This window comes from Psammomys obesus, unplaced genomic scaffold (genome assembly GCF_907164565.1).
Source record: "Psammomys obesus unplaced genomic scaffold, mPsaObe1.curated_primary_1811, whole genome shotgun sequence".
In the NCBI taxonomy this organism is placed as follows: domain Eukaryota; kingdom Metazoa; phylum Chordata; class Mammalia; order Rodentia; family Muridae; genus Psammomys; species Psammomys obesus.
In genome coordinates this window covers 1,610,624-1,637,559 of record NW_026592586.1, presented here as the reverse complement: position 1 = coordinate 1,637,559, position 26,936 = coordinate 1,610,624, and the positions used below count along the sequence as shown (strand labels likewise).

The 26,936-nt window shown below is 41.8% G+C and overlaps 1 protein-coding gene across 1 annotated transcript in view; it reads right to left on the bottom strand.

Moving 5' to 3' along the window:
* Dcdc2 (doublecortin domain containing 2) overlaps positions 1–26,936 on the bottom strand; it is a 165,459-nt gene that overhangs the window by 18,284 nt on the left and 120,239 nt on the right. The window contains exon 8 of the mRNA XM_055614501.1: positions 6,621–6,721. Coding sequence (XP_055470476.1) covers positions 6,621–6,721 — 101 coding nt within the window. The remainder of the gene's footprint in view (positions 1–6,620; positions 6,722–26,936) is intronic.

Genomic DNA, 26,936 nt, shown 5'->3' with positions numbered 1-26,936 from the left:
AAAATAATAATTGTATGTCCAAAAAGATTAGCGGTAAGAAAACTAAAACACAGGCTGCAGAAAGGGAAGCTAAATGGGTGTGCACACCGTTTCGACCTGAGGCCAAGGAGAATAAGTCTCTTGGTGAGAGCCCGCAGTCACACCTTCTCACCGTCAGGCCCTAACCCTGAGCACTAGACTCACAATGCCAAAGCAAATACCCAAGAAACCGAAGAGCAATGCGGAAGAAACAGAGGCTCTTTCTGTAGCTACTGCAAGTCAATCGCCATGCCCTGGAGCTCTCCTCCTCTCAAGCTCTACCTATGCAATGTCCTTAATGATTCACACATAAAAAGGTGTCCCTAGCACTGAGGCAGAAAACAAAACAGAAAAACAAAAAAGAAATACTTAAGAGCCACACTAGAAAGATAAAGTTTTACCTAGCAGAGCATCAGTATTTAAAGAAGGGAAGATGTCATAGCCATGAAACACAAGGTTAAGAGTGATAGAGAAAGACACCCAAAATCAAACTCCCAGTGGCCCATACCCTCATGGGCCCATGTGCACATACATACGATCACATACATACCACACGTACATACACCATAGACAAGGCGGGGGAGAAGAAGACATAGGAATGCGAAAGCCTCTAGAAGTGAAAGGTGTGACAACGCAGGTATTGATAGAGGAGGGCTGAGAGAATGCGACACTGGGAGAGTCTCTGCGAGGGAGCATGGCGCCGAGCTCAGTCCCCGGGCAAGGTGCGATTGTGGGTGCGACCTCCATTCCAGGTATGTGATGTAACATATAATAAAACTGACACATAATAAAAACTGACTCGCTTTTTTAAAACAGCAGAAACAACGCATAGAGATGCAAAGCAGAGGAGATAACTGGGACCTCAGTATAGTCCCTCCTATGCAGAGGTACTGAAGTTCCCTGAAAGAAGATTATTAAAGAAAGAATTCAACATTTCTTCCAGAATTAGAATCAAATATGTCTAAAACAAGAAGCATGAGTGGTCAGCAAGCAAAAGGTCTGTACCAGAGAGCCTGCTTAAAAACTGTCCGAATGCCAGGAACAAAGAAACGAGCCCAGAGACGGGGAAAGTGCTCGTCACAGAAGCTCGGGACAGACGAAGCTATCAAACTTCTCAACTGCCTTCCTGAGTGGGAAGCTCAGGTTTTCAAAGTCCTGAGAGAAGTCATGTGACCCAGAAATTTATACATAGCCACAGTTACAGTCAAGTTTGAGTAGAGAAATCATGGCTACTTTCATGCCTTGCTTGCATGAGGCCTTAGGTTCAAGCCCCAGTACTGTTGAAAATACAATGTACCTCTCAGAGCATTTCTCTGGGAACTACTAAGGAAGAATTGATTACAGCTTCATTTTGTGTGGGAAATTTGCCTTTAATGAAGGTTTAGCCAAGAAAAAAAAGACATGGAATCCAAATATCAGGATCCATGCAATGGAGAAACAAAGGAAATCCCCAAAATAATGATAAGGAAAATATCAGGCCAATCTGAGAAGCAGATGCAAAGACAAACTAAATAGCTTCAGTGAACAAAGGGTTTGGGAAAGGGGATGAGGAAGACTGCATATTCACAAATGGTTCAGAATGGATCAAGTTTCAGTAAGAGATGCATAGAAAGCTAAGCAAAACAATAGGTAACAGCCAAGCTAGGGAGGAAGGAAGGTTATAGTGTAATAGAACATAAAAAAGATTCAACTAGAAGTTATATATAGTGAGGATACCCTCAAGAGTCAAAATTAAACCAGCAAAAGTTGGTGTAAGATTATGCTAGAAATAAGGGGAAAGGGTGTGTTTGTGTGTTGGTGTTCACTTGTTACAGCTGGAGGGAGGAGAGAAGAGTGATTAAATAACCAGCTCCAGACATTAGGTAGAGGGCTTAACAAACAATACCAAAATTGTAAAAATAAATTCTAAAGATTAGTTCCATGAAATTTGAGATGACAAGATTATTTTATGTATGTCTAAAAATAAAAATCATTAAAATTCTAATTATAGTGACACATGCCCTTGTGTAAGACTTAAAAACCTCGGTGGTATTAAATTGGGGTTTTATATATTTTAGAAAAATGTGAAATAAACTAGTTCAAATTGGTTACCACAGGAACAGAAACAGAGATTGGGAGAAGTGTGGTGAGAAGGTGTGATTTTTGTTGTTGTTGTTGTTGTTATAACCCCTGGCAAAATGGTTGACTTGAAACTATTACATGTACCACCTTGACTGAAATACGTATGTGAAATGCATAAATCCAAAAGTATCATATGCCATACCTCCAATCAAAACAACAACAAGGTGGACGTGACGGCACAAGCCTGTAATCCCAGCACTCAGGGAGGCAGAGGCAGGCAGATCTCTGTGAGTTTGAAGCCAGACTGGTCAACAAAGCAAGTCCAGGAGCCAAGGCTACACAGAGAAACCTTGGCTAGGAAAACAACAACAAAATAAAAGAAAACAACAACAAAACAAAACTTTGTCTGCTTCAGGATTCAGGATGGTGGTTTCTACACTATTTAACAAAAATGACTCAGCGTAAAAGCATTTTGAAATTCTCATTATGTTACTATTCAAAGCCAGTTGTGCGCTGGTGGGAAAAGCTATAGAACAGCTTAAACCCTTGATCAACACACCCTCTGATGATAGACAGAAAGTTACTGTCTTCTGAGACTCTGGTTGTATTTTATTGGTACTTGTTAACCTGTGTCTCTAAAGGAGAGGGCCTCAGTTTCTTGGTCTTTAATGGCTAACTTTAATTAACAAATATAAAGGAGGCTCATTTCTTACCTCCTGACTTTCTACATTGTGTTCTAAAGGCTCACAGTGGCACACAAGTCACCAGTGCTGGGTGTCAGCTAATCTGGTATTTGTCCATCCTGGGTTGACTTGAAATATTCATGCAAAATAATAATAAGATTTGAAAATTCTGTCTTATTCTTACCCTAATAAGTCACTTGTTTTGGCCTTCCAAGGGAGAGTCTCCCTGTGAGTCTGGACGCAGTGCTAGATTCACCATTGCAATGGTTAGACTCTGAAACTCCGTACCAAAGGGCTGCGCCTTGCCTGCTAGTTCCCAGCTGGTGGACCTTTAGGAGCTACAGCCTTGCTGCTGGGAGCTTTGCAAAGTTATAGCATAGGCCTAGATTCTGGCCATGCTCTCTAATTCCTGGTCTATCACACATAACCCTAATTCCATTCTGCATTCCACAAGATGATGGACTGGAACCATGATACAGAGTAAGCCTTTCTTCTCCAGCTTATCCCTGGCAGATGTTTTGGTCACAGCAACAGAAAGTAGCCAGTCTCTGACAAAACAAACCTGCATCTAGGGACAGGACTCAGACTTCTCATAGCTGGAATGTGTCATAACATAAAGATGTACAAACCAGCAGCATGCCCTCAACGTGAGCACATGTGCTAGAGATGCCAGATGAACATGAAAAACCTGAGGCTCCGCCTCCTGTACAGTGAACATCCTAATCTGCCAGAGTTTCGTGGATGCTAGGGTCAAATACAAGTTGCTGTTCACAGCAACAATGACAGCCTGAGCTTGGGAGTGGCTCAAAGCCTTTCCCACACAGGACTGACTGTGTGATAACCTCCCTGTAGTTTGCCTGTCGGAAAAAGAGCTCTGGGTTTGGGGAACCCAAATCGGTTTTCGGTACTTTCATTATGTTAAAAATATGTATAACATTAAATTTGCCTTCTTAGTCAATCTTAAGTGCGTGAGTCAATGGCATCAAATTTTTGTGATGGGCAGTAAACCGGCACTGGAGGCATTTCCCCTCTCATTAGAGCACAATAAATGGGCCTGGCCTCTCATCACTGTTGGCATTCTGGGCCACATAATTTTTGTTGAAAGGGTTCTTGTGTGTATTGCAGTCAATTAGTGGCCCCCATGACCACTACTCACTAGAACCCAATAAAACTCACTTAGTTTTAACAACAAACATGTCCCACAGATAGCCAAATATCCCCCAGAGACAAAACTGTCTCCAGTGAGGGTAACTATTCCTAAAGGACGTCACTACCTTTGCTCTCCAAGGCCATTCACTATACAAGCACTCTCCGTAAGATATTCAGGGCCAGTGAGATGGCTCAGAAGCTTACTGCCAAGACTGAAGACCTTAATCCCTGAGGTCCACATGTTGAACACAGTACACACACACACACACGCGCACACACATACGTGCATATTTATCAATGTTTACATTATGTATATGTTCTCGTGTGCATGGAAAGTGAGGATAGTAAAGCCTGTCTCCCAGGTTGTTACCATGGTTACTGAGATAAGAGCCATGAGATTCCTGGCCCTCAAGATGTACCCGATAAAAGGTGGCTGCTGTTTAGTGCAGACAATATTGGGATGTGTTCTTCTGAGCTGCCCTCATTGTTATAGAGCTAATGGCACTGCTGATAACCTCTCCACACCCTCATCTGGCTTCACGCAATATTCAGATCATGACCATTTAGGACAGCAATGTGGCTCTGAGACGTGATCCTAGGACAATGGGACAGAGCATCCCACACTTTGTGGAACACAGCCGACGGAGGAAGCAGTGAGGAAGTCTCTACCACTGCTTTTCTTTCCTCCAAGCCCTTCTGTCTGCTGCTGCTGTTTTGCCCAGCATTTGTTGTTTATCTGTCGCTCCTGCCTGGCTGCACTTTATCCAGCTAGGCCCACCACCCAATAGGAAAGCAACCACTGCAGCTGCCAGGCTGATCCAGCGACTCACAGATGCATTCTCCCTGTCCTTCCCTCCAAATCACAGAACACCTAGGCAAACAGGTGCCCCTCACAACTGCACATGATGGTTAAAAAGCTGCTAATAGAGACACGTTTTCTTTACTGAGGATGCTGTGGTATTCTCTTGATATTTGACTTTAGAATATAAACTAGTCTGAGCTTCTACAACTTAAACAACTGTTTTGTATATACAGGATTACTCTTCTTTGTCTGAAAATAAAATTCTGTTTTCTCCCAGGGAAAAAATAACTATGACTGGGGTTTATGAAAAGTTATTATTGAGAGCAAGTCCTAGAAAATTAATTGGACTTTTGAAATATGGGAATTTTAGCACACTAGGCATTTCAGTGGGAAGATGGTGTGTGTAGGAAGCATGGTGAAATAAGCAAGTGTCAGTCTTGTGGTCTCCCTGATATGACAAGTGCATGTGGGAAGATCACTCGTGGATCTGCCCTAACTTCACACTAGGAAATAGCACATAACAGTCACAAGACTCATGGCAATTCCTAGTGACCTCCTTCTTCCTCCAGAGGCTGACAATGAACCCCAGTCCTCCAGGTAGAATTGTAATTACTGTATTAAAAAGTACAACAGGGCGTCTTTTTTGTTAGTTTGCTTGTTTCTTTTAGACACGGGTATCAGTATTTTGTTTTAAAGTTCTCCAGACTATATAGAGCCAATATGGAGCCAAGCCTGGAAGAACCAGGATAATCTAATCCATACACTGAATGGAACCAGCTGCAAGAGTTTGGTTTAAAAGGCTTCTGCCTTATTTGTAATCTCCTTTAGAATGCAAATGGATTCTTGTGTTTGAATTCATTTTGGTACATACAGTGGAGGCTTTAAAAAGTTCATCGTATCATTAATATGATCTCTCTAAAATCTTTCAGTATAAAAAATTTAAAAAGGGAAGGGAAGAGAAATACCCTGTAAATCATATAATGCCGTTCATATTTACTGAAGAATTGCTGTAAACAAACAAACAAAAAAAAATAGTGTTAGGGTCTAGGGAGCAGACTCTCCGTGGGTAAAGAGCCTGCTTTGTAAGCACAAGGAAGGAGCTGATTTCAGATGCCCAGAACCCACATGAAAAACTAGGCGCGGCAGCATCTTTAACCCAGTGCTGTGAAGGCACAGACAAGTGTGTCCCGGGGGCTTGCTAGCCAGCTAGTCTATCCAAACCAGTGAGCACCAGGTTTAGTGAAAAAACCCGACTCAAAAATAAGAAACAGAACAACTGAGAAAGACACTGGGTGTCTACATCTGACTTACACACACTCACACACACACACACACACACACACACACACACACACACGTCACTGGCATTCTTCTTGAATTTAGCCAAAATTAACATGACTTAATTTCTTCTGTTAGTACACCTTCGTGAAACACAAATAAGTATATTGTTGCCCTGGCCTTGGAAAGGAAACAACTGTACACATAGAAGACATTTGAGTTGTGTTTATGTTAGCAATTCCTTAAAAAAGAAAAAAGAAACTAGTCACAAAAAAATTTTGAAGACCATGGAGGAGAAAATATCATGGCATTTTAAAAATACTTTTTTCCTTTCTCAATAGAAAATGACTTCTTCCTAGATTAAAATTCCCAGCCAAGGCTCCTTTTTTAAGTCAGGCTCTCTCACTGAGATGGGGCCCGCATCCAGTTCCCTCGTGTCTTCCCCTGCTTATTAGGAACACAGCATTTCCACATTAAAGCTGACAGGTGGATGTTTCTGGAGGAGGACAGGCAAGAGCTAGGGGTAATATGTTATATTCCCAGAGTCATCTGACTGCTTGGCAGCTGCGTGTTGGGGGCCGGGGGCCATGGCTGGGACTGCTGTGCTCCATGAGTATGTAGAGGGTTACCTGGTCCACTGGAACCTCGACCTGTGTGTCTTCGTCTTCTTGAACTTCTGCTGCCCCCCTCGTTTCAGATCTCTCTGTTCCAGCTCTGAAAATGCCATCATCTGTGGAGACAAACACATGTGGAAAAAAATCAAAATCCAACCGTGACATCGTGTGGCTGAAAGCAGACATTACAGTGAAATGCCTGAAGGAGTATATATATATATATATATAAATATATATATATATGTGTATATATATATATATATACATATATATATATATATATATTCAATTCCTCTTTCACAGCTATGATTTAAAGGTCCTGGGCCCCAACTCAGCTTTAACTGAGATGTCCAGTGGCCACAGTAAGCTGCCTTGGGAAAGCAGAGCTCTGTGAGAATGCCTGCTCACACAGTGCTGCTGACAGAGCCGCACCAGTGACAGAAACAGAAAGGACTCCTGGACCCCGTCCCCTCCTAGCCAGCAATCAATGGCAACACTCCCTGCTCCCTGCTTTATAATACATTTAAGAATTTCCATTCCCTCGGAGAGTGCTAAGCATTCAATATAATGTAGGCAAACAACTTTCTATTCAGAATAGCGAAACGTGCTTTTATTGCAAAGGCCTCACACAGCAGACTTTCTGCATCCCTCCAGAAAGTCAGCATGCTTTAGTCTTTGCAGATGTCTACAGGATTTTCACAACCTGTGGCTTTACGCTCTACAACAGAAGAGACCTAAACCCCTAGGGATTTAGGCTAAGCTCCTTCAACTTGCCTCCCTTTGCAAAGCAGCAGTCTCTGTTGTTCGCATATTTGAAGAACTTTTAATGTCTCCCCTCAGCCTTCTCTTCTCCTGGCCAAGTAATCAGATCCCAGAGCCATCTGTCATTCTGTCTGTCTACTTGCTTCCAGACACATTTAGTGCTTCAGCCACCCTCACACATGTCTCCTTGGTCTAACTTTTAAGGCTCTCCCGGGACTGGAATGCTACCTCCTTTACTGGTCCTCTACTCTAGTGTTTGATTACCTCTGCAGTCTAGAAACTGTTTCTGTCTTTTGTCTTCAAGTCACCTCTATTTCTGTAAAGAGGATATATTTGCTAGAAAAATTATTTAATACATGCCGCATGACACCATGCCTTGCTAAGGTTCCAAAGTCAACCTTAACTACATGCAAAATGTATGTTTACATTTATTGAGGAATAATTGCACATACGACACCAGTACAATAGTCAAAGATATGAGGGAGATGTACCTAAGCTGGGACACATAGGTCAACTGTAGGGCAGTCATGCAGATGTAATCTGCTCCCTGTGATTGCTTACAGCCCAACAGAACAGAGAGAAACTGGCCACCACAGCCCAGAGGCCAGGGGTCTCATAGGTAAAAACTACAGCTGAGTGTAGAGAAAGCGAAGGTGATAGTCAGCGAAGGAAGAGGAAGTGGGGTGGGATGCCTGGCTTGGATTACAGAACAATGGGATGGAGGATGCAATAGACTGTAGCTATGACTTACCCCAAATGCTTACATACAAAGCAGCAAGACAGGGAATGCTCTATAATTTATTGATAACAGCAGACTGTGTTCTCAGAACTCACAGTCAATGTCCGTGTCAGAGCCTATCAAGCAGAGCTACAAATTCTTGACAGATGCATTTTAGAAAAGATGTTCCACCAGACAGGAAAAAGCTCACTCATTAATAACAGGTGAGGCTGGGGTGCGGCTCAGCTGGTGGAGAGACTGCCTGCTGTGAATAGAGCCGTAGGCTCCATCCCCAACAATGCATAGACTGGTCAAGGTGATGGGTGCACATCTGGACTCAGAGGTTCAAGGTCGCCTCTGGCTACCTGAGTTGGAGGCCAGCCTGGGATTCATGAGATACTGTCTCAGCAACAATAATGATGCCAAATTGGAATTCCTTGGATGGCAAGTGCCAGTCTTAAGAACAGACAAAGGCTACAACCATGCAGGTGTTTGCCTGGGTGGGGCTCGGCTCATTTAGCAGCATCAGGGGATGCTGAAACTGTGCCCTCTGGTATCAGGGGAGGAGGCTGGAGTGGAGTAAAAGTTTCACCACAGTCGACAGAAACCAAAACTAGAAGGAAAGGAGACTGCCCACTGGGATGCCACTTCATTCTCACTATAAATATTAAGGTGGTGATGCCATACATTCTTAGAGAAAGTGCATCTTTTAAAAGTAGGGTTATTATTCATTTTGATATAGCATGATTAGAAGATAAAGGAAATAAACACCTTTTCAATATCTCATGACCCAGAGACAACTGTCACCGTTTTCCAACTCCCTCCTCCTCTTCCTCCTTCTCTTCCTTTCTCTCTCTTGCTCTGTCTCTCTCTCTCTCTCACACACACACATACAAATAAAACCTGAGATTTATAAGCACTATCTACTTTAAAATTATATCATGAGCATTTATCAAGCCATTAAGCATTACTTGAAAACATTAAAATATGATATTATGTCATAATTAATAGGCACTACCAAATAATAAAGATCAGATCTTTGAACAGATAAGGCACATTGCAGAAAGTTGACTGATGTGTGACTACATTGAGATTGTTGAAGAACTGCCACTCTGGAAGCAGGAAGCAGGTCCTGGGGGCTCAGCACCTTTGGAGGAGACCACAGAGGCAAATGCTACCTCCCTCTCTGTGTGCACAGCAGAGGCAGACATCTGTCCTCTAAATCCATGTTTTCCATGAGTGCCCAGAGCACTGTACACAGTAAGTTCACAATGAACGTTTATTGAAAGAAAGGTGAAGAACAGGCCCCGGGTTTACCATCCTTCTCACACATCAGTTCCCTTCCTGCTTGATGTCCCCTCCTCAGGTGCCGCTGCTCCAGCCACTCTGTGGGTATTTAGTTCTTCCTTTCCACATTACCCTCTTGCACAGAACACAACTCTATCATCTCTGTTCTCAGTATCTCATTGGATGCCCCTCCTACCTCTTGCTTAGAGAGATCTCCCCTTTATCTCCTTCCCCACTCCATCTCTTACGACATGAGTAGCAATGCCCACAGTAGCGTCCTGTATCTTGGACCACATATTCCATACCTCTCCTATTTCCTAGTGCACTGGCAGGGCCTCAGCTACATTTACCACACCTCCTGTCCTAAACAACGTACGTTAGTAATGTGTGCCCCAGGTTGTTTCATAGCCTGTGTCTACATCATCATGTCCACCTCACGTTCTGTCTCTTGTTCTTGCAGAAGTCCTGATGGAGTCTAACCCTCAGTTCAAATCACATTCAATATTAATTCTCTACAAAGATCACCTGCAGCCTCACTCCCGACCACACAGTACAACAAAACCAGTCATTTCCTCCAGGCACTCATTATCTCATAGTCTTTATTTATTCATAAATCATTGTTCCATTTATCAATTTCTATTACTTACACTGTCTTGGTCCCTGAAGTTCCAAATATCCTTCAGGCATAGGCTGAAGCTTTTGTCTTTACAAGTCCTGTAATGGCTGCCTCCATACATGTTTTGAGAAAAGGTTTGTCAAGCTGAACTGACAATATTAAGTACTGTGTCAACACCAAACTCTTGCCTACAAATGTTATCTATAATAGAATTTCATTGTGCATATGCCTATCACCAAGATCAGGAGTCCATGTAGTCCTCAAAACTAATCCATCAAACTATAGAGGCGTGTGTGTGCATGCTCATGTGTGTGTGTGTACAGATTTGTATGTGTCCTGTGTAATTTTAAGTCGGTAAATAATGATGATACATTATGACTTTTTCAGATGTATTTGCTGCTATTTAACCTCCTCACCTTTCTCCTATATTTTCTTCTCTACTTGTTCCTAATTAAAGCTCCCCTCCCCATTTCTCCCTTCAAGTCACTTAAACCCTGTTATTCTCATAGCTTAAATAAACTCTTCCCTTCAGTGTAAAACGAATTAATTTTTCTGAAAATATTAATTAATATAGAAATTGTGGCAGCAGTTATTCATAAACAGCTATTTTCCAAATAGAAGACACCAAACCTTGTTAGATTTAAAACAAGCCTTAAAGCACTAGTGCTGGGCAATATCAGCCCTCCAAGCTGTCTTGCCTGCTTCCCATTCAAAATCCCAAATACTTGCACATGTTCCATTTGGGCCTCCTCTCCTCCATCAGGCTAGTCCTCAGAGCAAGCTGCTCCTGGCCATGTGCTCCTGGTTACCCCATGGTGATCTCCTGTCTCCTCTCCATCTCCATCTTCCTCCTTCTCTGTCCTCCACCTTGCCTCACCTCAGCAACTTTATTAACCAATCAGGGAAAACTGGGGAGTGGTTCAACATACATAACAATGCCCATGGCAGGGCAGTAACCATATCTCAGGGCACTGAAATCAGCACCTGAAGACACAGAGCACAAGACCCTCCTCCTCTCCGTGCTCCCCAGAGAGCCGCAGACCATCTAACCAAAACCCCAATAGAAGGCAAGAAAAGCCCCCTCTGAAGTTGTTTGTCAGTAAGTGACGTGTAAACGAGGAAAACAACATTAGAAGACACAAAAGGAATGCAGGTAAAGACACATGTCATAAAAGGGATATAAACCTGATTGTTTTTCTAATTGTAACTGTCATGGATTTGTCTCTTGGGTGTGTGGGGGGAGGGAGGTTGGATAAGTACATGAAAATGTAATTGATGGTAAAATGTATAATCCAAATTGAAGTCCCACAGCTTCAGAATGGCTATTCTATCTATGCAGTAGTTCATTGACATGTGTAGACTTTGGGTTTTGCTAATCTCACTGCATTACTTTTTTTATATATATTTACAAATTCTCTAAAACAAAGTTTTAATTAAAAGAATGAAATTAAAATTACTTAATTTGGGCTAGAGACATGGTTCTGTCTACACAATCATGAGGATCTGAGATCAATTTCCAGCACCACGTTAAAAAAAAAAAAAGGAGGAAAGAGAAGGAGGAAGGTGAAGAGGAGGGGAAAGGGGAGGCAGAGATAGCAAGTATGCCATGTACAAGAGGATCCCTGGGGCTCCCTGCTCAGCTAGTTAGCCAAGTCAGAGAGCTCCAGGTGCAGTGAGAGACTGAGAAAGACACCAGAGATCAGTCTCTGGCCTCTACACACACACACACACACACACACACACACTTTAATTCATCTCAGAGCCTAGAAACCCTCCAACATTTTTTCATCACACCTTAGAACACAAGTCATTCACCATGGTGTAAAGAATTGAGGTTGGGCGGCTATGGTGCATATGAGCATGTTTCATGCATTTCCCCCTTCCTGGACATCCACATCCACCAGCCTTCATTCTGTTCCCACTTATGTCATGTGACCTAATACTTCCCACACCCTCTGTCCCTTTTCACATAATTAGCTACCTTTGCCATTTGGTTCTCAGAAAAATATTCTTCACTCCAATGCTAGCCGCCCACCAATCACTCAGAGTGTCTCCTATTCATTCTCTGCTGGTACTCATTTGTTTGGTGACTACCTTTCTTTCACTTTTCCAAAGCGGAGAGCAGGGATGTGTGCTGGGGTTGTTTTTATGCTTTATTTTGATGCTAATCACTGGCCTCAAGACCTGGTTACTGCCAGGGTACACCTATTCTGCTTTGTAAACCTGCCTGAGACATTATACCTGATTGTTTGGTTAAAGGCCTTTACTGGGCAGGGCAGAATGGGTTAGGCATGGCTAAGGTTTCCAGGCTTTGGAGGACAGGAGAATCATGGGAAGAGAGATGGATGGGAAGAGAGGAGGAAGGACTACACCGTGATGGGTTAGCGTGGAGAAGAAACCATTTGGGCTGGGAGGAAGAACTCCAATAATGGCATGAAAAGGCCCAGATGAAGAACACAAGCAAGTATCTTGGGATTATGGATGGAAGGTAGCTCAGATAGGAATGATTAAGATGGATGGTATTGGAGGTGGGCTGGGAGATTGATGGTGAGGTTATTGAGATAGCATAGGTAGAAATATCTGCCCAGCCCAAGGTAATAGGCAATTATAAAATCTAACAGGTGGCTGTGTCTTATTATTTGTGCTAGGGTGACAAATAATATTGTTGCAATAATTATAGGGCTAGTAATAAACATTATATAGTCCAACAATCATTTTATTTACTACAACAGATGTGTCTACCTTGTTTGCCGCTGCCTCTATCAATGAACAGAACCCCAGCACAGAGACATCAAAAAAGATTATTGGAAGGATGATTGGACACAGAGGCATATTTGTATATGTGAGGATCCAACTGTTTAAAACCACTTATAAGCCACTTAAAAATCATTTCATTCTCTCTTCTTATTGGGTCTTTGTCCCAAGCTGGTCAGACTTGGCAGTACAGTGTTTGAATAGAGATGGGGTCAAAGAACAAATGGACTCAAGGAACAAGAAGACTGAAGTACAACCTAGACTGAGATGGATAAATTATGTGTAAAAGCCTAATTAATAGTGCCCCCCCAAATGCCCATATCACAATACTGGCAAACTGGGGCTACCTTGCATTCTGTGGAATATAGAAGTAAGGGCTCACTAGCTAAGCCTGATGTAGCTCCAAAGCAGTTGCAATGGTGCCTGAAGGTGAAAGGGGGAGCCAGAGAATAGATCAGAAAGAGAGACAATCCAGAGCCTTCACCAGCTTTGAAAACAGAAGGTCACCCTCAGCAAAGCCACACAGCCTCTGGGACCCAGAACAGCCAGGACACACTTCTTCCCTTGATTCTGAGCCCAGTGAGGTCTGTGTTAGAAGTCTGCCTTCTAGAACTCTAATGTCCTTAGTGTTATTTTGGGCCAAGTAGGGGCTCATTTGTTATAGCAGCCACCAGTAGCTAATATGCCATAGGTCCAAAAATAATGTTCTAAACAAAACAACCCTTTTCTACTTCCAGCAGAAACCTGCTGCGCAAAGACAATGCGGGAAATTCAGACGTCTTCTTCATCTCCTGCCAAGGAGAGGGTAGGCAGAAAACCCTTCCCTGAGCACTGGTCTTTTGTATCCTCCCACAATAGTGTTATTGCCTGACTTTTTTCCTCCCCTACAGCATGCAAATATCATTACCACCACCCCCACACAACTGACAGAAGAAAACAGATTCAGTATTTTAATGTTCCCTCTGCCTGAAACCTTTGTAATAAAAGCTGTTTGCTGAGAAACTAAGGATGAACTTGATACACAATACTGCTCTCGTGCAATTACTACTCCGAGGATCGAATTCAATGCTTGGATGCACAATACACCCGAGTCCAGCTCTCATCCTTTCTCTTTGTATCATGAATGGACGTTTTAGTGCACATTACACCGCAAAGCAATAACAAACACTCCAGAAAAAATAAAAATGCTCCTCAATTATTTTTCACTTATCTCTTATGGGTTTTATTGCCTAAGATACAAAAGCAGAGCTGCTGAGGTAGGGAACACGTCTCATAGCTCTGCTGTTCATCATAAATATGAATCTCTTCCTCCTGATGAAATGTGAAAGGGATGTTGGTAATTCCCAGGCTTCCAGTGACCACAGCTGAGAGGAGAGCTTTTCTGACTCCAAGGCCCTTGGATGTCAGCTCATCGCCATCCTCGGATTAAAATGGTGACTGAATAATTGATAAGCTGTGATTCAGTCATATAATTGGTAACAATCAGTCTCCCCACATCAACAATCTTTTCTCAACAGAACTATTTTTTACCTACTTACCTTTTTATTTATATTCACTGTGTGTGTGTGTGTGTGTGTGTGTGTGTGTGTGTGTGTGTGTGTGTTTAATGTGCATGTACAGAGGTCAGAACGAGACCTACCCTATCACTTTCTCCCTTGAAACAGGATTTCTCAAAGATCTTCACACAATGCTAAAGGTGTGCATAGCTGTATCCAGCTTTTTATGTGGGCACTAGAGATTTGAACCCAGACCCTCATGCTTTTGCAACAAGCACTCTTACTCAAAAGCCATCTCCTTGGCCCATTAAGAGAATTATTTAAAATTATTCTAAAATAGTATTACTCTACATCCCATTCTAGAACATTTAATGCTTTAAACAAATTAAATTATCAGGATGAATTAGAAGGAAAAAAACATCCTGATGACCAGTCCTAAATATTTTGGGAAAATATTAGGTGTTTATTACATAAAAATTCTCTATGAAGAAAATTCTGATAACTGAATATTTTCTTCCAATATACTACTACAATTGCCTGATAAAATATTAAATTTCAAAGGAAGGGTTAAGTTTTAGATGTAGTTTATCAGTCCCAGCATATTACTGAGACAATGTAGGAAAAGATTTCTGTCTTTGTAGACATATAACAATCCTCTTAGAATGAACCTATGTATAAGGAAATAGTCTAAACATCAAATCCATCAGCAGAGGCAGAATTTAAACAAAAACTCACAAGCTGATAGAAAAATAATTTTCATCGGCTTAATGTTAGCATAAGTACCTGAATATGTGAAATACACTGTTTCCACATGACTCTTCATAGAAACAGCTTGTTGACATTACAATCTACTACCAAAAGTTAAAGCCCACCCAGGAGCTGGTCCAGGAGGAAGCAGTCCCTGCGAAGGCGAGCAAACACAGGAGCAAAAGAAGGGAAGAGAAACTGCGTGCGTGGAATGATGCTTCTCTGTGGAGGTGATCAGCCAGCTCTCCTCAAACTCTTATGAGGCCACAAAATCCCTCATGCCTCACATGTGTGGTACACAAAACATACCCCTACACCCACACAGAAATGCACACCAACACCATCACAAAAACTCTAACATGTCTCATCACAAAGAAGAGCTGAAGAAGACACCAAGGATAGCAACTGTTCTGAGAACATCCAACTTGGTCAGGGATACAACTGCATATTTTCAGTCACGAGTTCTCAGTGTGTCTCATCACATCACATAACTCAAGCCCAAACTCTCTGCAAAGACAAGAACATCACAATTCTTTTCATTTTCCTTCAGCAATTTATAGTTACTGAAAATAACTTTACACACTTACACAGGCTGTGCTTTTATATCCCTAGCTTGAAATATCTGCTTTCTTTCTGCTCTCTCTGACTCCCACTGCAAGGTATTAACTATCATCTGCTAGGAAATTATGTATAAATTTGGCTATCAAATATTTGCATAGAATTGATTTTAACCACATGTATTTTGTCTTGACTTTAAATAAATGTAACAAAATATCCTGAGTGTAGATAGAAAGCGAAAGGTTATTTTCATGATTTCTCTAAAACATGGGTAATTTTGCTATGATGACTACATTTATATTTTGTTCCTTTTAGATATGGATGTTTTACATTTTCCTCAAAGTCAAGTTTTCAGAGTATAAAATTAAAGCTAATATTTCTAACATATACAATTTGTAATGTTTTATTTCATAAGGTATACAATTTTTTATATAATTTTTGAAATCTGTGTCAGGTATGTGTGACTCTGGATAATAAATTACTTCTGAGTAGGTTTGCCTAAACTAACGCTTCACTATTTTATTTCTAGCCTTAAAAAACTACCCTGAAAATCAGTTTTAACTCATCAAAATTGCTGAATTGTTCTTTTCCTTCAGCCCCAGTAATTGAAATCACCTATTAAGTGACCTAGAATTCACAATTCCTGTTCATAATCTTGCTGGTCCAACTCCCACCAAACAACCTTGGAAATTTCAGCCTGTAAAATACCAATACTGAAAACATTTTGCTCTCTCAAAGTCCATCGTGGCAACGGAGTACTCCTGCCTTGTAGCCAGAAGCCAGAGGATTCTTTGGATGTTTGTGCATCCATTCACCTGCTGGTTATGCTAATGTGCTGAGCCAGCTCCAGGACAGTGGACAAGGCCTGACCTCAAGGTGTTTATTGCCTCTGGGGGGGGGGGGTTAATGGGAAAATCCATATCACAGGGTGATGTGTGTGTCAGTGCCACCCAGCTGTTAAGAAAGTGTGTAGGGGTAGGAGGAGTTAAGGAGGGACCATCAGAGTTGGCTCGGCAGACAGGGGCTGCAAGTTGAAAAGCAAGCATAAGCGGCCATTGCTGAGCTGAGAGCAGCACTGTGGACAGCAAACCAGAACATTCAAAGGCTGTGAGGCTGAGTACTTTGTTAAATGTGGGGAATATGATGCACAAGACTAGGGCAGAGGTGGGTACGTCCTTTAGGTAGGACTCTCTAGACAGGCAGTGGTAGAGATTCATTATTGGCTGTGTGTGAAGGAGGTGATATGGAAGATATTACTCATGGCTCCATAGGGTGACAGTCCTGAGTGAGAGGACAAGTCAGAGGGAGATTAGGAGAGAAAGCCTAGGATGAGGGTCTTATGGGAGCCACCTGCATCAGCATGCAAGAGGGACAGCAGTGGGGCTGGTAACCAAGACGGGTGGAAGAAATGGAAAAGGACCCATAGCTATCATCCTTCACAAAACTCCAAATCCATCAAAGATTTCAATGGGAAACATGAAACGGCTAAGAAAAAAACCCTACAAGAGAGGTGTAGGAGAGGACTATCAGCACGGGACTCCATGTGCTCAGAAACTAAGGCCAATAATTTACAAATAGAACCTCATAAAACTAAAAAGTTTCTATACAAAAAAGACAATCAACCAACTGAGGAGGAAACTGCTGGGATAGGAGAGATTCTTTTCCAGCTAAGCATCCGATAGAGCTGATAAAGGATTAATATCCAGAGTACACAAAGAAAACAAACAAACAAAAAGAGTCAAGGAAACAAGTGGAGCTGGAGAGGTTGGAGAGATGACCCAGAGCACTTATTGCTCTACCAGAAGAGCCAGGTTCAGTCTCACATGGCAGCTCACGACCATCTATAACTGCAGTTCCAGGAGACCCGGTGCCCTCTCTCATGTCCTCAGGCACCAGGCACACACGTGGCATACATGCATCTAAAACACTCATACACATAAAATAAAATTAAAAAATAAATCTGAACATTTTTGTAATTAACAGAAAGAAAACAACCACTCAATTTAAAAACAAAGAGATATCAAAGAAAAAATATACATGACTAGAAAATATCACAAAAAGGGTTCCACATCCTTGGCAATTATGAAAATGCAAATCAAAACTACATTGATATTTCATCTTCCCCCAGTCAGAACCACTAAGATCAGGGGGAAAAATTGACAACAAATGCTGAAAAGGATGCAGGGAAAGCAGAACCCTGACTCACTGTTAGTATATACTACACAGTGGTGCAGGTACTCTGAAAGAAAATCAGTGTGGAGAATTCACAAAAAACTATATATATATAACTTTATAAATATAAATATATTAAATCATATTCTATATAAATATTTATATATAATATATATGATATGCATTTATTTGCTACTCCTAGGCATATGCTCAAAGGACTCGACATCCTCCTCCACAGATGCTTGTTCAGCCATGTTCATTATTGCTCTGTTCCATGTTAGAACATGGAACAACCTAAATGTCCATCAGCTGATAAATGGGATAAGAAAAATGTGCTCATATACACAAATAATAAAGAACACTAAAAGAAAAGGCCATAGGGATACATAGTATTCTATGTTCAGTTAACAATTCATGGTGTGTGTGTGTGTGTGTGTGTGTGTGATTTAAATGAAGATGTACCACTTGAAGTGATAATGAAGTGATAGTATACAGCAAGAGCTGTATACTATCTAACAAGCAAAATCCCTGGTGCCAGGTGTCAGAAACCTCCCTTCAAATTGTTGCTCGGTGGTTCCGAGAGATTTCCAAGACAATATAGACTATACATGCTGCCCATAGTTGCCTCCTGGAACTTGAACATTAGACCCTATTGCTTACAACGCCACATAGTTTGGACTCAAGACCTGAAGGGCTGATCTGGGACTGACTTGGAAGCTGCCTCCCTGGGAACTGGGTGTGTAGTATGGAAGGTGCAATGCAGGCTGCCAAGGGAGAGAAGCGGTCAATTGTCCTACCAAGCCGTACAAGTTTGACATGAATGGCAACGATGACTGCCCTGCCAATAAAGCAAAAGTGGTGTAAGAGGAGCATTTTTATCTTGGGAGTAACCCAAAGCTATCTAACCAGACTTAAGGCCTGCTCAACATGAGGGAATCCCTGCTTGGTCCTACAAACCTTGCCAACTACCTGTGGGTGGAGGGACCTTAAAGGAAAACCTACGACAGCCATTTCTTTTTGCATCAGGTGGAAACTATTACAGAGACCCACAACTGGACAAAATGCGGAGAATAAGTGACTTGGGGTGTCCAACCCCAATAGATACACCTGTAATACAACCCTTACACCTAAGCCTCAGGGAAAATCATGGAAAGGGAGGTAGAAAGACTGTAATTTCCAGAGCACCGAGAAGTCTGCTGTGAGATGGTGTCTTCCACATGCGGTAGGAAAGCCACATCCATGAACTCTCAACAATATATCTGTCCTAAAAAGATCAACGTAATGACAATACCAGTTGACATGACAGTGTAGACAGGGAAAATTCACATGGCCCCACCCCTAGATGAAGAGCTACGGGTTATAAGTTCCTGCTCAGAGGGAGGATCAGTTTCCTCCAGGGACAAGCTGCCACCAGACAGGATTTTCAACCCAAAGTGGTCAGCCCTACACACATGAACATATTATAAGCAAGGCTAAATGGACTCAGTAGGTTATCTATAGATGTGTGCATTCATGTGAGTGTGTTCATATACACAAAACAGTAATATTTAGAGAAGAGATTATGAATTTGTGGGATTATAGGAGGAGTTGGAGAGGGAGGGGCAGAAGTGATATCCTTTCATGCTCATGTATGAAGTTCTCAAAAATTAGAATTATTAACTAAAATAGAGAATATGGCTGGCAGATATAACCAATTGTCTAAGCAAGAACTTGGAATAAGAATAGAAGACAGCTTAAGTTCAGCCACTCGGCACTGCAGTGACAGGTAGAAGTTCCCAAAGATAGAAAAGGAACAGCAGGAAGAGTGTAAGGTAGGAGAGGGCTGCCCCAGGGTCTCTGGGAAATCAAGAAGCGGGTAGTTGGTATTAAAACTTCTCCATTTTGGCATCCCAATGGTCAGCTAAGTGGAACAAATATTGGGAAGGAGTGAAAATCAGACAGTATTGAATATAGTACCGAGAGGAGACGAGGAAAGCAGTGTTGTCCACTCTTTCAGCATCACTGGCTGTGAATCAAAACAAGGCCATCATGCCAGGACACCTAACCCAGAGGCCTGAGGCCAGGGAGTGTGGGAGGAATGAGAAAGGGCTAAGCCATCTCTGCTGATTCCAGCCTTCCAGAGAATTCATCACAGCACAGAAAGCTGTTCCTCGGCCTGAGTGCCCAGTGCACAGGCATGCCTCAGGAAATCCATATACTCTCACAGAAGCTCAAAGAATCCCCCTGCGCTCATACCCAACTCACTCATGGTCAAATTCAACCAAAGCAATTCATCTCGAAAGAACAAATGTCACCAGAGCTATATTCCACGTATACACCCACCATCCATTTATACACATGACGTGAAACCCTGAGCTAAAATGCTCCAATGAATTACACCCCAGCAATTCACTGCAGGACGTGGAGGGCTCAGGGTCAGGAGGAAAAGAAGAGAAATTTACAGGGTAGCAACAGCCCCAGTCATTGGTCGGCATACATGACAAAGCATTCTGCTCAAAATGGTGGGTAACGGTCACCTCTAAGACATTTTAGCTTCAGGAGACTTGAAAATTCATACAAGAAATCGGGAAAATAAACAGAAGCTAAGGAAAATGGGTATCAGACATTTTCAAATTCCGTCTGCAGTTTACAGATTATGGTAGAAGGTTGAAGTAGTTCTCTTGATGGGTTATAACTCAATAATGATTTATAATGGTATCTAAATTGTATATAAAGCAGGACTTCGAGGTTAAATGCACAGCTCTACTGTACAAACGGACTAAATGTGTGTGTAACACTTTTCATTCCTGAATGTTGTAAAATGCCTGACAAGAAGCAGTTTAAGATACCTGATAAAACAGGATCAGATGAATGGGGAGGAGGTCCCCCCATCAGTGGACTTGGCAAGGGGCACGGTGGAGATGAGGGAGGGAGGGAGGGAGGGACTGGGAGGGAATGAGGGATCGGGACACGGCTGGGATACAGAGTTAATAAAATGTAACTGATAAGAAAAAAATAAAATTAAAAAAAAATAAAAAAAATAAATGAAAATAAAAATTAAAAAAAAAGAAGCAGTTTAAGGGAGGAAGGGCTTGTTTGGGTTCATGGAAGGTGCACACTTCCATTATGGAAGTGTGGTAGCAGCAGCGTGTATCAGAAGTTCTCTTACATCTGGGCAGATAGACAGGTATGCTACACACCTTTAACCCCAGCACTCAGGGAGGCAGGGGCAGGCAGATTGCTGTGAGTTCAAGGTCAGCCTAGTCTAAAAAGTGAGTCCAGGACAGCCAAGGCTATACAGAGAAATTCTGTATTGAAAAAATAACCAACCAAACAAACAAACAAAAACATCTGGGCAAATCATGAAGCAGAGAAAGAATGCCAGCACCCAGCCAACGGTATTGTTTTTTCTTCCTTCCTTCCTTCCTTCCTTCCTTCCTTCCTTCCTTCCTTCCTTCCTTCCTTCCTTCTTCCTTCCTTCCTAACATTCAGTCACAGACCTCAGTCTATGGCCTGGTATCACCCAATTACAGAGTTGGTCTTCCCTCTTCAGTTAATGCTTTCCAGAAACACCCTCACAGACAGGCCCAGAAGTATGTCTCTCAGGCAATTCCTAACCCAGTCAAGAAAGGCAAACAAACCATCACGATGTGTTTTCAAAAGTTAGCACAATTATTGCTGAATTGTAGTTTTTACATTCTAAGGCTCCAGCTTTCCCTGTGAATAGTTATTGACAGTATACTTTATAACTGTATTTATACCAATACCACTTGTCCTTAAAAAGCAGCTAACTGCTTTCTTGGGCAGGTGCCTCTGTGAAATGAGGTCCTTGCTCAAGGTACAGGAGCAGCAAAAATGAGCTATTCTGAGCAAGCCAGCCATCCTGAGGAGAGGGGCCACCTTCCACCTGACCTAACTGACACAGCTAATGCACAGGAATTGCTCATTAAGTCTGAGTGAATGTATCTGTAACTTATGTGCCTCAACAGTTCATAGATAAATGTACTTCTACTTGCTTCAGACAATCAAAGTGAGATCTCTTGAGTCGCTGTGTTTCAGATGTTTAGGAAACAGACAAGGTAATTTATAGAGAGGATGAAATTTTATCAGCGTTGATGCCTTGCTAACAATACAATTTAGCACTGATTGGTGGTTAATCTTCCATATTCACATAAAGTGGAGGTTATAATGCATTCAATTTGGCATCTTCCCTTAATATGCATAAAGTCAAGACAACAACAGTTGTCAATGAGTGAATTAGAAAATCCTTGCATGGGATTTTTTTTTTCTGCAATACCACCTACCTTGCACCAACTTTTCTTTAAAATGGACTGAGATCAGTGCATTTAAATAATTCCACTGAACTCAATTTTAGGGTGATTACCATGAAGTGACAGCCCCTGATGAGGAGCAGCCTAGGAAGGGGGGTGCTGTGTCTTGGCGTGTCACTCAGACTTGTGGGTTTTCACGTGGTCATTTCTTCCCATCAGGAGTGAGGCTGACATTTAGAAAGTTCAGGAAAGGTATCTTAGATTATTTCATTCCTGATAACTGATAAACAGTTAATTATCCACTTATTTTCACCTTTGTGGGAAGAGACAGAGCAATACCTTACTGGATTTTTCTCAAACTCTGTAGTTTGAAATGTTTCTATTATATTAAGTATAGTATGAATTAATTTCTAATCTTATTATTTTATTTTATATATTTCCAGATAAGATGTAAATATTAGGAAACCTAGAAAGGTACCTATTTTTAAGTAGACATATTGATAGTAGCCAAGAAATGTTTCTCTATTAGCATTTATCCAGAGCCATACATAAGTTAATAACGGTAATAAAAATAAAGCAACAACATTAATCATGATTGTAGTGATTAGCTAGCAATTACTTGTGTTATATACATTAACACATTTTCTATCCACAGTGCCTTCATGAAATAATTATCACTACCTTCTTTGCACAACAACTTCCTCTGGATTATACACTCCCTTCCCTCCCACAAGAGAGGAGATGCCTCAGACCCAGGAAGCTAAGGAACCGTTCAAGGCTCAGAAAACTCAGGAAGTTAAAGAATGCATGAGATCGCTCCTTGGCTATATAACTAATCAACAACTGAGAGGGTTGGTCAGGGAGAGCTCTTAGGTGGAGCTTCCTGCAGGCTGGGCAGAGGGCTCCAGGGGTGAGCTATCACACTTGTTGGGGGTGGACTTTCCAGAGAGGCAGCTGCCCTCCAGTCACCCACATTCCTGTAAATAACCCCATAATCTCATTGGTTTACCAACTAAGACCTGGGTAGAACTGTTTCTTTGGTCTGCCAGTGGTGCCTGGTCTGGAGCTAACAGGCATTTGCACACATCTCCCCAGGGAGAGTCATACACGCCCGCATCTTACATACAGGAAATGGGGACACTTTGAGTTCATGGCCCCTGGTGGAAACATGATTTTCGTCCAGGAATCTGACATAGGAGTCTACATTTTTAATTCCTCTTCCACATTTTTTGTTTTGTTGGCTAGCTTGGATTTTCAAGACAAGGTTTCTTTATGAAGCCCTGGCTGTCCTGGAACTGCTCTGTAGACCAGGCTGGCCTCTAACTCACGGAATCTACCTTCCTCTGCCTCCCAAGTACTGGGATTAAAGGCATTTGCCGCTACCCACATTTTTTGATCTGACAAGCATCACCCGTCAATGAATTGAGACATTAACATCACAGACTGCAGTTTGTGGGGGTTGGAGGTTTTGTTTGTTTGTTCCAGGCTAGCCCCTAAGTGATAGATGAAAAGAAACAAATCCAAAATTTAAGTGTAGAGACATCAACACTGAGCAGTGGGGTTGGGGGTGTTAATAATTCTAAGCTCATGTGGGTGATACCAATGAGGAAAAAAAAGGGGAGAGAAAGAATATTTCTTAAAATCAATCAAAATTGTAGGGCTGGATAGAAAGTTTTGGAGGAAAAAGAGCAGAGAAGTCGGTTTCTCTGAAATGTGTCTCTCTGGTGTGTGCTTTGAGAGGAGCTAGAGAACGTGTTTCCTCTGTTTTTGGCTTAGTGGACAGGAAACCAAGAAATCTAAACACAAGCTTTTTTTAAAAAAATAACCTATTGTTGAATATTCTAACCATCGTTTAGGATAATTTTCCTCCTAGATAAAGCAAAATCATACTTTTTTTTCCTAACTTGCATTTAACTTTTGGGATCCTTCCGTGTAAGGTGGAATGGAGTTGCCAAAATAACTGCAGTTTTAAGGTTTGGCTTTATCAGGAGTCCCGGTGGGAGTAAGAATTTCAGTGTCGGACATGAACATAACATGGAACAGTGCGCGGGCAGCACTGGACTGGGGCAGCCTTCACCCAGTCTTACTGCAAAGCTGAAGAGCACCAGGCTGTTTCCAGGCAAATGCTGGACATCCCTTTCCCTAGCTCATGCGGGCTCTCCCGCAGAGAAAGAACAGTTAAAACAAGGAGAGAACAGCTTATCTGTAGATACAATAGTAGCTTTGATCTATGTGCAGTAGAATGAACTAGAATACAAAATTAAAACCATCAAAGTGTTGAATAACTGCTGCCACAAAGTCACAAAACTCTACCCCAAAGCAATTTTTATTTTCAGTCATATCTACTTATTTTAATATAGTTTCCCTTTTTTGAGCAAAAGCTAAAGTATTACTTTTTAAAAAGACTGATTAAGCTGTATATTTTCATATGAATATATATAATATATACATATATATTGATTTTTCTTCTTTCCAAAAGTCAGCAGCCAAATGAATTTAGCATATTTCATAGCTGGGTTTAAATGGGATTTGGCAAACTGTAAGAAAACTTTTTGGAAAAAGCTCTTAAGCAAAAAGGAGCTTATAATGTCACTGAAACCGTGTCAAACTGAACTGACTTCATTACAAACACAGTCCTAAGAGCATTCATACAGTCCTGTTTCATTTAAATGTACCCCGTGTTGTTCTTAACTACATGTTAAACCAAACTGTTTAAAAGTAGATGATGCAACCCACACAATGACCTCAGTAGTTAAAAAGGAGATGGGCAGGAGGGGGGGCTGGCACTTCTGCAAATGGAAGAGCTGACACAAACCAAGCGCTTTGTGAATCCTGCCCGAAGGCCCCAGAGCTTTCTGCTTTGTACTTCAAACGTGATGTCTCATCTACCCAGGTAATCTGCTTCATTTATGGTGCAGCACCTTCACCTTCACTTTAAAAGCCCTTGGACTTGTCAGAGACGTACATGATTGTGAATGAATGACTGAATAAGTGTGTGATTGACAACACCTCCTTAAAATATATATATATATGTTAAATAAACAGTCTGTGTAATGTTCTGCACGTCTGATTCACTTCCCTGATTTTATAACCTTGTAAACATAAGCCATGAATTATTCAGATCACATCGAGGAGGCATTTTATAAATTATCACATGCTAAAGTTTTTCAGCTAGCCATAGTTGTCATACCTGTCGATGTGTCCACCAAAGTGGCCCTTGTAGAGAAAAGGAAAGCTGCCAGAGGGAGAAAATGGTACAACTGCAGTTTGCGCAGAGTTTAAGAGGAAAGCCTGCTCATCAGGGCACTGGGCCTTCAGAGCTGGGCATGAAGCTCTCTTCCCAGTGCATCAGTCCTCTGCTGTGACCCTGCCACCTTCTAACACAGAGGACTGCAGCCATGCACATCATCTGCAGTGCCCAACAAGCGCCTGGATTCCACCGGCATCCTCACCCTCACGAAAGGAGAGGAAAAGGAACCACAAGCCCAGTCAGAAGGAAGGGCCTATAACATGAGGAACTGGCTCTCCTCCAGCCTTGCTACATAGCTTTCATTCGGCCATTCGTTCATTCACTGTCTGACCGCCCTCTCTGTACCAACCACCACGGAAGTTCCTCCTGAGCTTGGGAGAACGCAGTATTTTAGGGAAACAGGTACATATACACACCAGCACATGATCAAAGGATGTCTTCTTGGGATGTAGTAGTGCCCTGATAACAGAGACCCCGATATTGGAAGAGCCAGACAAGAAAGGAGGTGACAGGTAACAAAGTTGGTGTAAAAGAGAGCAGCTGAAGTGAGGGCATGGAGGCTGCAGAGCTCACAAGCCCAAGCATGTTGTGGAACAGTAAAGTATTCCAACGCATGTCAAGCACTTAAATGAACAGAGGGCATCATGACAGATGAGGTCTGACAGGAAGTAAGGACCATTTGGCAAAAGATGCTTTGTAAGCCAAAGAAAGGAGCTGGTCCTGAAGGGTGGAGAACATGGCAGGGTTTTCAGCTGAGGACAAAAAGCTGAGATTTGCATTTTGAAAAGCCTCACCAGCAATTTAGATCTGAGCTGCACTAAAAACACCTAGACATATCCTGTAACTCTAAATTTCAGTGGTATAAAATAACTAATCCTAGTCAGCCATGACTGCCTTGGATATGAAATTTTGCCTCTAAGGTCACATACATACACACATACATGTGCATGCACACACAAGGTTCTGAAATAGCTCTGTGGGAGGTCTGAAACTAAATTTTAGCATTTATTCTGACTACCTCTTTAAACTAAATGAATACTGTAAAAAAAAAAAATTAAGTCCTGGAAATGGATTTTTTGATTTAACAACACGTGCTGGCACTACCACCAAAGCAGAGCACAGTCAGCATATGCCCCTGAGGCTTCATGAAGCTTGTTATGTGGAAGGCCACAGATCATCACAAAGCATTCACACTTGGTACTTCACCCACAAACCCATACTGTGCTTCCTCCTCACCGACATCCTGAGTTGTTTGATGATCAGTAGGTATTTCTTTGTCACATGCGTGTTCTTTGCTGCATACATCACTATGGAAGTTAGTGCAGACATTCTTCAAAAGAAATTTAAAACCAGGACTGCCATATGACACAGCCACAGCCCTCCTGTGTACAAATCCAAAGTGCTCTAAGTCAGCTTCCCATACAAATATGTACACACCCATGTTTATGACACTGTTCAGAAAAGTAGAAATGGAATCAGCCCATGTATCTATCAACAGATGAATAGATAAGGAAAATGACATACTTATACATGACAGAATTTCATTCTGCCATAGAGAAAAATCAAGGCATTCAAGGAAAATGAATACAACTGTTGATCATTACACTAGGTGAAATAAGCCAGACTTGGAAAGGCAAATATTTCTCTTTTTTAATCATATGCATCTCTAGATTATGTGTGTGTGTGTGTGTGTGTGTGTGTGTGTGTGTGTGTGTGTGTGT